Raw genomic sequence first — 18,772 nt, 5'->3', positions numbered from 1 at the left:
CCTGATTAGGATCATGGTCATATTCAGTTCACTAGAAAGACCCTAAAGTTCTGCTGGTCCTGATGAACATTAAACCTCCAAGCTCTCACCCCTACGCAAGCCATTTGTCTGAAAAAGAGAGTGAAGGAAACCATGTTTTTAGAACGTGCTGCAGGAAACAGAAATACACTAAAGATATGTATCACACTTGTGAATCTATCAAATGTAACAAGCTGGAGGCTTTTCAAAGAAAGTTCATCACTTTGGTGATGTGGAATATATCAGTTTGATAGTGTGGTAAGTAGAGGCAAATGAGTGTTTACTGATGAAAATGAACAATTTGAGAAATGGACCGTTAAGTCTAAGCCAATCTGAGTGTAACAGTTTGAAAATATACCAACAAGAGGGCATAAACTTGAGCTGTGTTATTGTACATAAGCCTGCAGTCACAATTTGTTGCTACACCCATGTGAGAGTATCTGCAAATTTACAATTATGTCAATACAACAAACTGAGAAAATATCAATCTGTGTGCGTACCAGTCGAAGTGTATGTGCATCAGTGGGGCTGCAGTTATCTCTCAGTGTAACAGTCTGAGACTAACAATGAGTGTGCTTCAGTCTAACTATATCAATGATAAGGGACACAGCCTGAGTTTACCAATACAGCTGTACCAATCTGGCAATGTAAGAGTCTGAGAGTGTGCCAAAGTGTACCTGTCAGAGTGCACCACTCTGGGTGTGTAGACATCTGCTCATGTTGAGAGAATTTGAGAATGCATTAATGAGAATTTGCCCACCTGAGAGTGAAAGCTGTGAGTATACTGATGAAAGTGTGTCAACCTGAGACCTCACCAACCTGAAGGTGAGAGTGTAACACAATGAGTGCATCAATAAGTGTACCATTCTGAGGGCATACCAATGAGGATATTGCAATATATGAGTGTGCCGGCGAGGGTGTGTCAGTTTAAGTGTAATAGTCTGCATCCATCAATCTGCCAGCATAATAATGTGCGGTTATACAGTGAATATCACAATCTGAGAGTTTAGCAATTTCATATTGTGCTTATGAGATTGTTGCGACGAGCCTAATAAATTGAGAGTGTGCATATGAGAGAACACCAATTTGATAACCTGCAAGTGTACATTCTGAAGTTGTACAAGAGTGTACCAATTTAAGGGTTCATCAGTGCTGTGTCTTAATCTGAAAGTGAGTGTGCACCAATCTGAGAGTACGCAGTGAGATTGCATCAATCTGGCAGTGTAACGATCTGAATGTCTGGTTGTCCATGTATAACAATGACTGCACATCAAACTGCTAATGCTGCAATCAGAGTCTATAGCATTATGAACACTTACCATTGAATAGTCCAACCTGACAGTATACCAATGAGAGGATGCCAGTTTAACAATTGAGAGTGTAACCATCTGAGGTTGTACCATTCTGGCAGCAATACAATCTCAGCAAGTACCAGTGTGAGAGTGAACCAATGTGCAACTGTACCAGAGAGATTGCACCAATGTTCTTAATGTGCCAATCCAATTGTACTAGTGATATTGTACTAATCTTGTAATGCAAGACTTTGTGGAATTAGCTCATATTCTCCTCCCAGTGAGTTTGGAGGTGAATAGGGCATTTAATTGGGAGGAATGGACTTGGATGTGGACTCTGCCCGCACATCATTGAGGTCTGTTGTCCTAAACTATCTGCAGGCAGACCTGTCAGTATGAGAATTCACACCCAGCAAGTGTGTTTGAGTTGCTTGTGGTCACTTGGGGAGGACACTTGTTCAAGTTTGAGGGACACAGCATTAGGAAGGGGAGACTTTCTGTGTGCCACCCTCTTCTCTTTAGATTTAGATTTGTTACTTGTGTGACCATCCTTGTCATGAGCCCCACCAACACCTCTTGCCACCGCTTGTCTCTGGTCTTGGTCATTTGACAACCCTGGACCCTCTAGTAAGTGTACTGCCAGTAATAGCCACCATCTCTGGTGGTGCTATTGAGCAACTGAATGCTTGTTTCTGATTTGTTCTGCTTCTTGGAAAGTTCTATTAGTTGTCTGATTGGCTTACAACAAGGCTGCCTCCAAAAGAATTGACATGGCTCAGTCATCCTAGACACTCACTGCCTCCATTATATTCCCGCTGAGAGAACATCAATCTGTGAGTGTAGCAATGAGATTGAATCAGTTTAAGAGTACAACAACTTGAGATTACCAGTAGGTAGGCCAACCGATGAGAATTCACCAGTCTGACAGTGTAACATCCTGAGCATGTGCTTGTCTGAAATTCTCCTGTCAATGTGTGCCAGTACAAGAGGGCATCAACATGGCAATGTATCCATCTGAGGATGTGGCTATGAGGGTGAAAATCTGACACTATTAATGTAAGCATGCCAAAAAAACTTGTTACAAACAGAATGGCTCAATCTGAGACTATAACAATAACAAGAACCTAATAAGAGGGTATCAGTCTCATGGTGTAACCATGCAGAAATATGCCACTGACAGTCTGTAACACCAAGAACTTACCAAAGCAAATAAGTTAATCCAAGAGTGTATTAATACGTGGGCACTATTCAGAGCATTTGACAATCTTGGAATGTGTAAATGAAAGGAACAAATCTGTAAGTGGACCTTTCTGCGTACATCAATTTCCCATCATAACAATCTGAACATGTTCAGTCGGAAACCCAGTAAGGGTGCACCAGTTGAGTTGTATAGGTATTTGAGAGTGTACTAATGAATGTGACAATTGGAGAGTTGATAAATGAGGGTGCATCTATCTTGAAATTGTACCAGTCCAACATTGCACCAGTCACTCTGTGAAAGTATGAGAGTGCACCGTTAAAGGACCAGTCTAGCAGCATAACTATTTGAATATGTACCAATGGATACAACAATCTACAAGTGTATCAACAAGAGGCCACCTTCTTGAAGTGTAGCCCTCTAAGAGTGTGACAACCTGAGAGTTTACCAGTAAATAAATCAAAAAGTAAGCAAATCTGACAGAATAACATTCTGAAAATACACTAGTGGGACTGTGCATAGAGAGTAACAATATGATATTGCACTTTGAAACTGCACCACTGGGAGATTGCAGTAATTAGGTCATCAGTCTAGCAGGGCAGATGTCAAAGAGTGTGCCAATGAGTGTGACGATCTGTGAATGTACCAATCTTGCAAGATTGCCAATCATGCACCAATCAAGAGGGTACCAGTACGAGTGAGTTTGAAAATGCACCAATTTGAGCACGTAATGATGAAAAGGTACAGATCTTCATATGCACGAATTAATGAGTTTGCCATTGAGATTGTGTCTGGAGCATTGAATCCAACTGGGCAGGGCCACAGTCTAACAGTGTGTCATTCTGATATTGTACCAATCAGCTTGTACCAATATGACAGAGCAGCGCTCAAAGTGCCTCAATCTAAGAGTAAAATTCTGAACATGCGGCAATTTGCATGCACCAATTCACTGTGCCGAAGTGGCAGAATAACCATTCAAGGGGCTTTGAGTGTGTGTAACACTGACAGTGTACCAATGACAGTGAACTAATCTGGACTGGTAACAATTTCGGATGTTTGTACCAAATAATATGCATAATATGACAGCGTGTCAGAGAGAACTTACCTTTCATGAAGATCTGAAAGTATACCAATCAGTGTATTGATAAAGGTGAACTGATCCAAATGTACTCCTCCGAGAATGTGACAAGGTCACCAGTGTGGCAGTGTGCCATCTGAGAATGTCCTATTCAGAGTACATCAATCTTTTCAGTGAAAAGTCTTAAGAATATATCAGTAAGTGCACCAAACCAGGAATACACTAAGCACGGTGTATACCAGTCAGAAAGTAATAATCTGAGAATATCCCAAAGGCAGCAAACAAATCTGAGAGTGTACCAATTGAGTGAAATCATTTAAAAGAAATACTGAGAGTTTAGGAACTCAGCAGTTCCACTCTGGCAGTGTAATATTGGAGAACGTAATCAATGTGAGTGCAGCAATGAGAGAGGAGCAGACGGGGAGTAATAATCAGCCTGGACAAATTTGGCAGTGTATCAATCTGAAAATATATCAGTGAAAATGAAATCATTTTGATGCAGTAAACTAATAGTGTAACCATTTAAGAATGTAATAAATTGACAGTAACCAAATAGTGTGGCAAATTTTCAGGCTAGCTGAGCATGCAGTACAAGAGTACAGCACTCTGAGAGTGTCTTAGCCTGAATGAACAGCAGCCTGAGAGTACTCTTCTACGAATGCATCACAGTAATGGTGTAAACAAATGAGAGTGCCAATGTCTGTAACAATCTGAACATGTTCAGTTCGAATACAGCAATCCAGAAGTACACTGTATACTGCCTGGCATATAAAATTTCTGTTTGTGATATTCTGAAACTGTACCAACAACAGGGCATCATCTCAGCATGCATCCATTTCTGTTCACTTTAAGCTCAGCGCAACATTGAGAATGTACCAATCCAAGAGCTACTTAAGTTGAAAGTATACCAATCTGATAGTATGCCAGTCTGAGATTGGGGCATTGAGAGCGTGTCAGGCTGACACCGCAACAATATGAGCTTATACCAATAAAATTGGAACAATCTGAACATGTCCCATCTAATAATGTATCAACGAGTTAGCTCAAATACGTGCGACACAATGCATTGAGTGTACGCCAATATGGCACTGTAAAAGTCTGCGTGTGTACCAGTTAGAGCCCTGCAATCAGAATGTACACTTAAGATGACACCCATCTAACAGTTCAACCATCCAAGAATGTGCCAACGGGTATTCTAATAACTGTGCAATCATTGAGTACATATGTCAATACTGTACCAATTCAATCTAAGAGTTTATTAAACTGAGTGTGTACCAATCTGGGAGTGTAATGAAAAGAGTGAGCTAATCTTAAGTGCATCAGTCAGAGAGTAAGTGCATGATCTTACAGCATTTCAATGTATGTGTATACCAACCTATGAGTGTATCAATGGGTGTGACAATCTACATGCAGTAATCTGAGCATCTACCACTGAGAGCAAACCGTTTTGAGAGTGCACCAATTTCAATGTTCCAATGAGAATGCTCCAATTTAAAAGTGTACCAATGAGTGTAACAATCTGACAGTGTACCAATAACAATTAGAATATTCCAATGAAATTTTCCCAGTGTAACGTATATAAATCAGAACGTGTATCAACAAGAACAAACCCAAGTTGTCTGACAACAATCTGATAGTAGACCAATGGAATTACCCCAATCTGATAGTGTAACACTCTGAAAAAACACCAATGAGAATGCCAGTTTCAGAGTACACTAATTTCAGCATGTACACTGAGAGTAAACTATTCTAGTATTGTAGTCTTCCAAGAGTGCGCCAATCTGTATCCAATAACTTAAGAAGATACCAATGGCAGTGCACCAAGCAAATGGTGTGACCATCTGATTTAGACAGTACTGATGAATGTTACAATCTGAGAGTGCACCAATTCAATAGTGTACCATTCTGAGAATGGCCCAATTCGAGTGTAATATAATTGGTTTGCAACAATGAGAGGATTCCACTTTGAATATGTAAAGGGATCTAACTTTGTATAATCTGGGTATGAACAAATGAGATAATACTAATCTGAGAGAGCTCGATGATGATCATTTGATGTAAGAGTGTATAAATGGGTGTAAAAATGGGTGAACCAGCCTGTATATGCACCAAAGAGTGTGCGTGTCCTAATGCATGTATGAATGTGCACTCATGAAAGAAATAATCCAAGATGCACTAATGAAATTCCATCTATTTTAGAAGATGCAAAACTAAGATTGCACAAATCTATATGTAACAATTTGAGAGTCCACCACTGAACTATTCAGAGAGCACCAGTTTCAGTGTATGCCATTGGAAGTGCCTCAATTTGAAAGTGTACAGATCTAGTACAGCACGTGTGAATGTGAACCAATCTGGTAAAAATGAGATGTACCAATGAAATTTCACCAATCTCAAAATGTAACTATAAGAATGTATGAATGAGAACACATCAGTCTTTCAGTGTAACATTCTGAAAGTAAGCCAACCATAGTTTATACCAAAGTGAGCACATCAATTGATAATGTTCCATTGAGAGTGTTACCAGTAGTACATTTAACAGTCTGGAACTGTTCAGATGTCAGTAGAACTTTCTGGTAATTCACTAAACTGAGTATTCACCAGTATGAGGCTGCACTATCTGAACATGGGCAAGTATGACGGTGCACACGTATGACGGTATACTGCTTTGAAGGTGTGCAACATGACGGTATGCCAATTTGAGGGTGCACAATATGAAGTTGTATCAATTTGAGGGTGCACAGTATGAAATTGTACCAATTTGAGGGTGTGCACTATGAAGGTACACCAATTTGAGTGTTCGCAGTATGAAGGTGCACTAATTTTGAGAGGGTGCCAATGAACCATTGTGAGTGTACTAATGAGAATGAACCAAAATGAAAGTGCAATTTGAGAGTGCACAAATCTTACAATCTAACAATGTGACTGTGCTAATGAGAATGCAGCAATAAGCTTATGCTAATCTCAAAGGTTGCCAATCTGTGAGTAGTCTGGATGCACTAATTTGAAAGTTTGTCCTTCATAAGCCTTTCCATAAATTTGAGTGTATTTAATTCTGAAGAATTCCCACTATAAACAGTCCGCAAGTTCTCAAACTACGATAAGTGGAGCTGCTATGAGTAATGTATAGCACTGAAGGAATTTGTAAGAGCGGAGAATGACATTTTTTGCTTCTGTTTGGTGAGCATCTGGCCAGTGGCAAAGCCCAACTGCAAAATCATGTACATTCTGGCCAGTGCTGTACTTGTTTTGATGACCTTCATTATTAGGTTCCTTGTAGATATTAATTAGGAGCTGAGTGTTCGTTGGAGGTCTCCTCTTGGGAAAGTGGTTTCAGAAGTGAGCCAAACTATTGTCCTCTCAGGATTTTCTAGAAGCTACCTCTTGTTATCTAGTAAAATAAAAATAAGTCAAAATGTAAAATGGGTTTCTGATTTGCTATCATTTGTCCTATATACAGAAGAATGTCAAAATGTAGGCTCTTCAGTCAGACAATTAGAAATCAGAACAAATTTCATATCAGCAAAGCATGAAAAATAAACTTGAAACTTACTGTTTCTATGCAGGGATGTGATACACACTGTAGAGCTGGATGAACACATCAGGCCAAACAGCATCAGAGGAGCAGGAAGGCTGACGTTTCAGGCCTAGACCCTTCTTCTAAAGAAGACTCTAGGCCTGAAACATCAGCTTTCTTGCTCCTCTGATGCTGCTTAGCCTGCTGTGTTCATCCAGCTCTACACCTTGTTACCTCAGATTCTCCAGCTACTGCAGTTCCTACTATCTCTGTGATACACACTGTTGTCATGGAAAAATGGACACATTTAGTATAGGTTTTCAATCTTACTTCATGAATTTACCCAGCTTTTGCTGCAGCAGTACAACTGATATTATATAAGATGGAGATACATTCACTGCAGATACATTACACTTAATCAATATTCATGAACGGTAACACTGAAGTAAGCTGTGTCTGCCCTTTGCCATCCTTCTTTTTCTTTCTTTCTCTGGTCTCCATCTATCTGCACACTCCTCCCCATCCTGTCATCAGCATAAATACTACCTTTTCCTGGGTGCTGAAGAGGGGTAATGGATTCAAACTGTTAACTCTGTTCTTTGTCCACAGATGTAGCCAGACCCCTGAGTTTAGTCAGCTATTTCTGTTTTTATGTGCTACTAAAACAAACTGAACTCTTTGTAGCTGGGAGTTGTTCCCCTTTGGGAGTGATAATGCTCTTTCCCAATGGTATAACTCTGCTCTTCTCTATTGGGAGCAACTACAGGACACTGTTAGTCCTGGCAGAAAACAGTTCCGTTACGCTGGGAATAACGGAACTGTTTTCTGCCAGGACTAACAGTGTCGTTTCCAAGTGGAAGCAACAGTCTTATTCTCTGTTAGGTGGAACAATACTCATTTCATTTGGAAGTATACCCTTCACTACTCATGGGATCTGTGCTGTCATTCACAGATAAGCTTCTAGGTTTTTTTCAGCTAAGTGTGTGATGCTCTTTAAAAAAGCAGAACAAACTTAAACTTTACCCTTTCCTATGTACGATGTTGGAACTGCGACCACCTTTTGAGACCAAAGTTTCCTGCTTTTTGGGATATTAATGCAGGAAAATTTGACGTACATTTCATTGTCCCTTGGTTTTGCATTGGGACAGTCACTGTACTGTCACTGGCAAAATAATATCACCAAAAAAAGCTGACAATAAAATCTCTAGAAGTAAATTACTAAATCTCGACCTTTACCTGATTTTGTCTGAAAGAAGAAAAGCCATTACCTGAAGTAAATAGATTAGTTGAAGCTAATGAGCCTTACTTTACCCAGTGTTTTGGAGGTTCGGTAGAGACTACCTTGTGAGTAATTATTTGCTTCAAGTGAGGATATAAATCTCTGTCAGGGCAGAATTCCCAAGGGAATAACATGTTCTGCATTGATTAACCACACAGGCAAATATTTGGCCAACTAAAACATGTGATGTCACCATGATATGTGAGTCAGCAATGCAAAGTCTTTGATGCCAGAGAGTAAAGAAAAGATGTAATTAGAATATATCAGTAATTTTATTGCTAACTGTATTTTCTTTGTCTGGGGGGAGAAGAGAAAGGGCTCTTTGCATTTTGAAATTTAAGCCTCTCAGTTGTTAATTTGTGAATCACAGATCAGAAATGATTAAAAAAATGAATTACCCTTGACTGCCTCTTAAGATTTTTAGGTTCATACCAGAATCCAATTAATTCAATGAGTATACTGTCTGATGAATCCATTCCATTTTACTATGTTTTCCATATAATTCAACCTCTTATTCCTAACCCATTCGCTATAACCTCAACGCCTTCATTCTAAATACCCTCAGTGCCTCCCTCCACCCATCCCAAGAACCACAACACCCCATTTTTATCTAAACCCTAATAAACTCAATCATTCCTCCCTAACCCAACCTCAAGAATCTCAAACTCCTGCTCCTTACCTCATCTCAATTCATATCAATGTTTCCTTCCTACTTCATCCCCAGTGAGTTGAACTCTCACCTCTCTGCTCCACACTCAGGTAAAGTAAACCTTCTTCATTATCTAGTTTGCAATAACCTCAATGCCTCCGACCAACTTCTGGTCTATACCATCTGAACTGTACCTCCCTCCCTCAGTGCCATGTAAACTCAGTCCACTTTCTTACATCAGTCCAAACTCAATTTTACCTCCTTCTGAAAACACTTCAGACTACATCTGATGATTCTCTTTTGAAGAATTCCCTTGCAGGATCCATTGGTAAGCAATTCAGATTCCATCATGCTAAAGGAAGTGTCCAGATTGCCACAAGGATCTATAAGAGTACCATACCACACATTCTGTACGTCAAAAGCAGTTGATTGGTACAAAGTTCCCAGAATCATACATTCAGTGCAAATCAAATCCAGAACCTCATGTCTAGAAATCCATATACATTGTGTCCATAAGCCAACAAAAAGACACAACTTTTTGTCAGTGTCCACATAACCATATGAATTGATATTGATGAGTGTATACTTTGTAAAGCCAATAACCCGCTTCAGATTTTTCACCAACAGGTATTAAATTGTGGATCTCACATAGACAGGTCTCACCTGGAGTGAACGATGTCAGACAAATATTGGAAGGTTGTCCAGTGCAGTTGTGGCTGTTCACTGTGGTTATCCTCACAGTGTTTTACTATAGTACAGGCGTTGGTCTGTATGACAATAATGTGGTATGGAGTTATTAATTTGTACTGTTCAGCTTTGGATGAGACTGTAATGCTAATTACAGTACAAGATAATGCAAATTACAGTACAGAGGAGGCCTGGTCTATAATGTTGTATTGTATTATAAAGGCAATGAGTCACTGAGTTCAACACCATATGAGACTGATGGATTGGAATGCTGAACACAGTGAGGGAGAAGGTGGTCATGTAAGCAGTACAGGGGAGGTATGCATTGTAATAGTGAATGCAATATAAGGGAGCTGGTCTGTAATGCTGAAAGAAGCACTGGATGTTCCGTATTTTTTGCTCAGGGATTTTCCATTGTCGGTGTATCCATTTGCCCCCTTTAGCCAGGTCTTCCATTGAGTCCAACTAAATTACTATGGGGTAAAGTTGACATGTGACATTTGTAATTAGAGATATAGTAGACAGTGAAGAAGATTATCTAAGATTACAAAGAGGTCTTGATCAATTGGGTCAATGGGCCAAAGAGTGGCAGATGGAGTTTAATTTGGATAAAGGCGAGGTATTGCATTTGGTAAAACAAACAAAGGCAGGTCTTATTACAATTAAAATTAGAGTCTTGGGCAGTATTGTATATTGGAGAGATCTAGGGATTCAGGTACACAATTATTTGAGTTTTGCGTCACATATAGATAAGGTGGTCAAGAAGGCGTTTAGCATGCTTGCCTTCATTGCTCAGACTTTTGAGTACAGGAGGTGGGATGTTATGTTGAGTTGTATAGGACGTTGGTTAGGCCTCTTCTGGTACACTGGTTTCTCTGTAGTAGGAAGGATATTATTAAGCTGGAGAGGGTTCAGAAGAGATTTATCAGAATGTTGCCAGGAATAAAGGGTTTGAGTTATGAGGAGACATTGGATAGCCTGGGACTTTAATGACTGGAGCATATAAAGGTTTACAAAATCATGAGGAGTGTATTTAAGGTGAATGACTGATAACTTTTCCTAGGGTAGGGGATTTTAAGACAAGGGGGCACATTTTGAAGGTGAGAGGACAAAGATCTAAAAAAGACATGAGGGGCAGTTTTTTTACACGGTGAGTAGTTCGTGTATGGAATGAAGTTTTGGAGAAAGTGATGAATGTTGGTACAGGTACAATGTTTACAAGACACATCGATAAGTACATGAATATAAAATGTTTGGAGTGTAATAGGCCAAGCATAGGCATGTGGGACTAGTTTAGTTTGGGATTATTGTCAACATAGACTAGTTGGACCAGAGAGTCTGTTTCTATGCTGTATGACTCAATGACTCCAGAAATGTTAAATATAAATACAGATATTTAACTGTTGTGTATTGCATAAACATAAGAGCATATGAATATATGAACAAGGAACAAGTGTAGGTCACTCAGCTATACAGTCATGGAGTCGTAGAGATACAAGAATGGAAACAGAATCTTTGGTCCAACTCATCCATGCCGATCAGTAATCCTATATAAATCTAGTCCCATTTGCTAGCATTTGGCCCACATCACTCTAAACCCGTCCTATTCATATACCCTTCCAGATTCCTTTTAAATGTTGTTATTTCATCAACTTCTTTCACCTCTCTGGCAGCTCATTCCATATACTCACCACCATCTGTGTGGAAAAGTTGCCCCTTAGGTGGCTTTTAAATCTTTCCCCTCTCACCTTAAACTTATGCCTTCTAGTTTTGGGCTCCACAGCCCTAGGAAAAAGACATTGACTATTCATCTTATTTATGCCTCTCATGATTTATAAACCCTTATGAGATCCCCCATCAGTCTCTGACACTCCAGAAAATATAGCCCCAGCCTATTCAGCCTCTCCCTGTAGCTCAAATTCTCCAACCCTGACAACATCCTGGTTTATCTTTTCTGAACCTTTTCTAGTTTCACAGTATATCTTCAAGCATGCTCCCTCATTCAATAAGATCTTGGCTGATCTGATTTTAACCTTAACTTTACATTTATGCATGTTCCTAATAATTTTTCATCCCCTGGGTAATGAAGAATCTAGCTATGTCTGCCTTAGAAATATTCAAAACTTTTTCATCTACTGCCTTTTGAGAAAGGAAATTCCAAAGACTCTGAACCCTCAGAGACAGAAAAGATGTTTCCTCATCTCTAACTATGACCTCTAGTTCTAGATATTCCCACAACAGGAGACATACTTTCAACATCTATGCAGTCAAATCCCCTCCAGATCCTACATGTCTCAATCACATTACCTCTGACCTTTATAAACTTCAGCAGTTATAGGCCTTTTCTCATTAGGCAAACTGCTTACTCTAGACATTAATCCAATAAACCATCTCTGAACTGCTTCCCGTGCATTAATATCCTTTCATAATTATGGTGATCAGTACTGTACACAGTACTCCAGATGTGATTTCACCAATGCCCTATATAACTGAAACATAATCACCCCAGTCTTTCACTAAATTTCATTCAAGTTACATTTTATTAGCTTTCCTGATTACTTGCTGTAGCTGCACATTAACCTGCTGTAGGACACCCAGATCTCTCTGTATCTCAGGGCTCTGCAACCTCTCACCGTTTAGATAATATGTTTCTTTTTATTGACATGGACACTTTCACCCATTTCCACATTATAATCATTTGCTAGATCTTTGCCATTCACTTAACCTACCTATATGCCTTTCTAGACTGATTATGTTGTCTTCACAACTCACTTTCCTACCCATTTTGTTTCATCAACAAATTTAGTTGCCGTACCTTTAATCCCTTCATCCAAATCATTGATACTAATGACTAAAGAGTTGAGGCTCCAGCAAAAACCCCTGTAGCACACCACTCATGACATCCTGTCAGCCTGAAAAAGACCCACTTATTCCCACTGTCTACTTCTTGTTAGCAAGCCGCTATGTTACCTCAACAACATGCGTTCTTATTTTCCTCAGTAACCTTTACTTAGCATCTTATCAAATGCCTTCTGGAATTCTAATTATGGTAAAGGGAGGTGATGGCCTAGGGCATTATGCTGGACTGTTAATCCGGAGACCCAGGGAATGTTCTGAGGTTTGAATCCCACCACAGCAGGTGGTAGAGTTTGAATTCAATAAATATCTGGAATTAAGAGTCTAATGACAACCATGAAACCTTCGTTGATTGTCAAGAAAAATCCATCTGGTTCATTAATGTCCTTTAGGGAAGTAAATTGCCATTGTTACCTGGTCTGAACTACATGTGATTCCAGACCCACAGCAATGTGTTGACTCTTAACTGTCCTCTGGGCAATGAATGCTGACCTAGGCAGTGATGCCCTCATCACATGAATGAATAATTTTTTTTTAAAAATCCATTGGTTTTCCTTTATCTACAACACAAGTTACCTCTTCAAAGGGCTCCAATAAATTAGTTAAATATGATTTCCCTTTGACAAAACAATATTGACTTTGCCTAATATAATACCGTGTGGAGGAACACAGCAGGCAAGGCAGCATCAGGGGAGCAGGAAAGCTGATGTTTCAAGTCGGGACCCTTCTTCAGAAATGGGAGAGGGGAAGGGAGCTTAGAAATAAATCAAGTGGAGGGGGGGGGTGCGGTGATAGCAGGTAGTGGAACAGATAGGTGGGAGAGAAAACAGACAGGTCAAGGAGGTGGAGATGAAGCTACTAAAGGTTAGGTATAAGTAGGCAGTGGTGGGGATTGGTCAGTGAGATGGGAGAAGCAGATAGGTAGGGGAGAAGATGGACAGGTCAATGAGGCAGGGATGAGGTGGGGGGGCCGCTGGTCTTGGGATGAGGATGGGTATGGGGAGATTTTGAAGCTAGTAAAGTCCATTGGGTTGTAGACTCCCAAGGCGGAACATGTGCTTTTCCTGCCTTTTCTGGATGCCATCGTTGTGACACTTGAGGAGACCCAGGATGGACATGTCACCCAGGGAGTGGGAGGGGAAGTTGAAGTGGTTCACGACAAACGACAACACCTCCCAGTCGCGAGCATAGGTATTCTACAAAGCGGTCCCCGAGTCTCGGCTTGACCTCACTGATGTAAAGGAGGCCACATTGGGAACAGCGGATACAATAGACCACATTAGCAGATGTGCGGGTGAATGTCAATTTGACGTGGAAGGTTTTTTTGGGGTCTGGGATGGAGGTGAGGGGGCAGGTGTAGGGGCAAGTGTAGCACTTCCTGTGGTTGCAGGGCTGGTGGTGATGAATAGAGCCATCGAGGCAGTCGCAGAGAGAGTGGTCCTTCTGGAAGCCAGATAAGGGTAGTGAAGGAATATATCCTTCATAATGGGGTCAGATTGCAGGTAGCGGAAGTGGCAGAGGATGATGCATTGAATTCAGAGGTTAGTGGGGTGAGGACAAGGGGAATTCTATCTTTGTTTTAATTGTGGTGAGGGGGTGTGAGGGCTGAGGTGCAGGAAAAGCAAGAGATGCAGTTGAGGGTGATTCAACCACTGGAGGGGGGGGGATGTTGCAATACTTGAAATACGAGGACATCTGGGATGTTTGGGAGTGGAATGCCTCATCTTGAAAGCAGATGCGGTGGAGGCGGAGGAATTGTGAGGGTATCACATTTTTGCAGGAAGGTGGGTGAGAGGAGGTGTGGTCCGGGTAGCTGTGGGAGTCAGTGTGCTTGAAATAGATATCAGTTTTGAGGCGGACACCAGAGATGGAGACAGAGAGGTCCAGGAAGGAGAGAGAGGTATCAGAGATGGTCCAGGTGAACTTGAGGTTGGGGTGGAAGGTGTTAGTAAAGTTGATGATCTATTCAAGCTCCTCTTGAGAGCACAAGGCGGCGCCGATACAGCCGTCGATGTAGTAGAGGAAGAAGTGGGGAATAGTGCCAGTGTAGCTGTGGGAGATGATGTTTCAAGTCGGGACCCTTCTTCAGAAATGGGAGAGGGGAAGGGGGCTTAGATATAAATCGAGTGGGTTCCACGTATCCTACAAAGAGGCAGGCATAGCTACATTCCCCCCTCCTTGATCTGTCTGTCTTTCCTACCTATCCGCTCCACTATCTACCTGCTATCACCACCACCCCCATTTATTTCTGAGCCCCCTTCCCTTCCCCCATTTCTGAAGAAGGATCCCGACCCGAATATTCAGCTTTCCTGCTCCTCTGATGGTACCTGGCCTGCTGCTTTCCTCCAGCTTCAGGCTGTATTATCAGAGATAATGGGAACTGCACATCTGCCAATGTGGTATACTGCATCCACTGTACCCGGTGTGGCTTCCTCTACATTGGGGAAACCAAGCGGAGGCTTGGGGACCGCTTTGCAGAACACCTCCACTCAGTTCGCAACAAACAACTGCACCTCCCAGTCGCAAACCATTTCCACTCCCCCTCCCATTCTCTAGATGACATGTCCATCATGGGCCTCCTGCAGTGCCACAATGATGCCACTCGAAGGTTGCAGGAACAGCAACTCATATTCCGCCTGGGAACCCTGCAGCCTAATGGTATCAATGTGGACTTCACCAGTTTCAAAATCTCCCCTTCCCCCACCGCATCCCAAAACCAGCCCAGTTCGTCCCCTCCCCCCACTGCACCACACAACCAGCCCAGCTCTTCCCCTCCACCCATTGCATCCCAAAGCCAGCCCAGCCTGTCTCTGCCTCCCTAACCTGTTCTTCCTCTCACCCATCCCTTCCTCCCACCCCAAGCCGCACCTCCATCTCCTACCTACTAACCTCATCCCACCTCCTTGACCTGTCCGTCTTCCCTGGACTGACCTATCCCCTCCCTACCTTCCCACTCTCCTCTCCACCTATCTTCTTTTCTCTCCATCTTCGGTCCCCCTCCCCCTCTCTCCCTATTTATTCCAGAACCCTCACCCCATCTCCCTCTCTGATGAAGGGTCTAGGCCCGAAACGTCAGCTTTTGTGCTCCTGAGATGCTGCTTGGCCTGCTGTGTTCATCCAGCCTCACATTTTGTTATCAGGCTGTATTATCTCAGATTCCAGCATCGGCAGACCTTACTATCTCTGATTGACTCCGCCTGATTATCTTGAACTTATCCAAGTGCCCTATTATAATGTCTTTAATAATAGCTTCTAACATTTCCCTATGATTGACATTAAGTTTACTGGCCTGTAATTTCCTTCTATTTGCCACCCCCCATTTTTGAATGAAGGAGTTACATTAGCAATTTTCCAATCTAAAGGAACCTTTCCTGAATGAAATGAGTTTTGAAAAATTATAGTTACGCATCAATGATTTTGCTGGCTACTTCTTTTCAGACTCCAAGGATGAAATGGAATATATATGCGGTAGTCCCTCAGAACAAAGATGATACTTGCTAACATAGGGAGGCTGTTGTGCTGCGGCATCACACGGTTCCGGCTGACAAAGAAGCCTCCTGCAATTACAGTCTGACAAAAAGGATTTGCCTGTGAAGTATTTACAGATTGATAAGCAAGCATTTTTGACTGTGTTACGATGTGTCTTTCATAACTACGAAGTCCTGAGATAGGTATTGAATCCTGAGTTTTTGTCTCAGAGACACAAGAAAGCAAAATATATAGTGGTACGTTGTAACCTCACTCACTCCAGCAGAATGGGTTGGGGGCTCAGGTCAGGCATGGGAGTTCATTCTCCGATCTTCGTTGGGGCATGAGTTTAAATGCTTTGGAGATCAGCTTTCTGCCCAAACCCAGCTCATTCAATTGATGGAGTAGAAGGATACCCATAGAGATTCTCAACAGCAACGACTGCTCCTTTGAACTGCCTTGCTTACCACGTCCATAGCATTGTCCTTTTGGAGACTTTTCCATGTACTACATTGGATGTTAACTGTGGCTCAGGTCATTCTCGACTCCAAACAGGAACCTGAGGACAAAATGCAGGCTGACTCACATACTACTGAACTAAGGGTCTGCTACAAAGTTAGAGGTAGCAGTCATTTGGATGCAACATTAGATCATGGCCTTTTTCTGTCTTCTCAGGTGGACTGTATGGATCCCACCCTACTGTTGCAGAAAAGCTCCATCTATGTCCTGATGATTATTTACTGCTCAATCAACATCACTAAAACTAGTTATCTGAAGATAATAATTTTGCTATTGGTGGGAACTTTGTATGTGCCAATTGCTTGTTGCATTTCCTAAATTGTTGGCTGCAAGATGTTTTGGCATATCCAAAACCTGTGGAAACCATGATTTCAAGTACAAGTCTTTCTCTGTAACTGTAAATTATCAGGGTGAAAAATTCTGTTTGCGTCTCGCTTTCAGTTCTAATTTGTATCTCATGAAAGTGAACCCTTCAGCACTGGGAAAAAACTTGATAATTTTCTGGACTGGAATCACCTAATTTTTTGAAATGGGATGATTTACTCAATTGCCTTTCCTAAGTTTGCCACGATCTGCTCATATCTGTGAGGACATAAAGAAATAATGTTTGCTTTCTTTCTGGGGCATGTGTTCATTTAATGGGCTAAATTGTTTCTGTGTTCCTATTGAATAGGATTATAGTGCCTGGATGGGTTGAAGATATTGAAGTGTTTGATCAGTGAAGATCGTAAATGGTGGGGCAGGTTTGATGGACTGAATGGCCTAATCCTGTTCCTGTGTTTCTATGATTGTTTCATATATTCCAGCACTATGATCTTCCTCAGTGTATCTGCCATTTGTTAGAATTTAAGCAGTTTACATGAGGAGCCAATATTTGCAGAGTCCATCAACTGCAAGAAATTTATTTACAGATATGTTCGTCAGTGAGTCGGCACATGTAGCAACATTTGGAAAATCAAACTTGTAATGTAAGTCCAGATGGTGCAGGGCTATTGTGAACATGTTGATTTGTTCTATTTACCTGGTCTTTAGTGTAACTTCTGGATCACCTACTCTTGATGCTCATTTCTATTTCTGCAGTGCGTTCAGTATAATTTTTAAACTATATCTCCAGATTACAATTCTGTGTACTTTCAATTTCTCCTCAAATTCAAAAGATGGATGGTTTTGGGAATAACTGCAGTTTTAGTCACTGGAAGCACGTGTCCTGCTGTAGTATGTTTTTGGTCTCAAATGTCATTGGAAAGGCTGAAGCCTCTACACCCCTGTCACAAAAAGTGGATTATATTGTGTCACACTGGTCCTTAAGCATGGACCAATGTGCAATTGAGCTTAGCCTCTGTGAATTTGGAAGGAAGGGACTAGAGTCACAGGCCTCCATTTATTATTTTTGAGCTTCTAACTACTTGGAGTTTGTCATCATTTGTGAATTTTCCAGGTTGACAAGTTACATATAACATTACCTTGTAATTCTCTCAGTAATTCCCTTTGCCTCTCCACTTTCCTCTCATCCTGTTAAAATCCTCCTTACCATTGACTTCTTTGACCATCTCTTGGCCACATCTCACAATGCCTCTTTGGTACAGTGTCAATTCCTCTGTCTGACTACTCCGCTTGATAAACACTTCCAGATGGTTTCTCTTCTCCATCCCAGGCACAATACAAATGCAAGTTTCTGTTGTATGTGGTAGGCCACTGTTTCACCGACGGTGCCACTTAAGGCAGGTGAGATGATATTTGATGCATATTCCACTTTGCATATTTGAGCATTCAGAATGGGAGATTACTGAGCATGTTGCCTCTTGAATGCCCTGAAAATAGCATCACACTGTAAGGCAGTGAATGCTAACTGCAGGCTTGAACCATAAGATGAGCCAACCCACAGGTTTCTCTACTGCGTAATAGTTTCTTTTCAGAGCTTCTAATTGTAGTGTATTGTTGAGCACCTAGTGATGACTGACATTAAACAGAGGCAACTCCACATTCTCGACTTTAATCTCCAGCTTCTCCTCTATTTTTTGCAGATACCTTATGAATGTAAGCTTCGAGGGAAGAAACCTTTCCTTCAGTGAAGACGGGTACCAGATGCATCCCAAATTAGTTATTATCTTACTCAACAAAGAGCGAGTCTGGGAGAAGGTAAGGACGTTCAGGGGGCTTTTTTTTGCAAGAAATATTTAATGGCTCATGGAAATTGTGCATTGTTGTGAA

The 18,772-nt window shown here is 41.3% G+C and overlaps 1 protein-coding gene across 1 annotated transcript in view; it reads left to right on the top strand.

Moving 5' to 3' along the window:
• The window catches only part of LOC125447006 (glutamate receptor ionotropic, NMDA 2B-like), a 382,369-nt gene that overhangs the window by 297,249 nt on the left and 66,348 nt on the right, over positions 1-18,772 (top strand). The window contains exon 5 of the mRNA XM_059640487.1: positions 18,586-18,700. Within this exon, the coding sequence (XP_059496470.1) occupies positions 18,586-18,700 (115 nt within the window). The remainder of the gene's footprint in view (positions 1-18,585; positions 18,701-18,772) is intronic.

The sequence above is a fragment of the Stegostoma tigrinum genome, chromosome 38 (assembly GCF_030684315.1).
Source record: "Stegostoma tigrinum isolate sSteTig4 chromosome 38, sSteTig4.hap1, whole genome shotgun sequence".
Lineage (NCBI taxonomy): Eukaryota > Metazoa > Chordata > Chondrichthyes > Orectolobiformes > Stegostomatidae > Stegostoma > Stegostoma tigrinum.
This window is presented reverse-complemented; position numbering and strand designations above follow the sequence as displayed.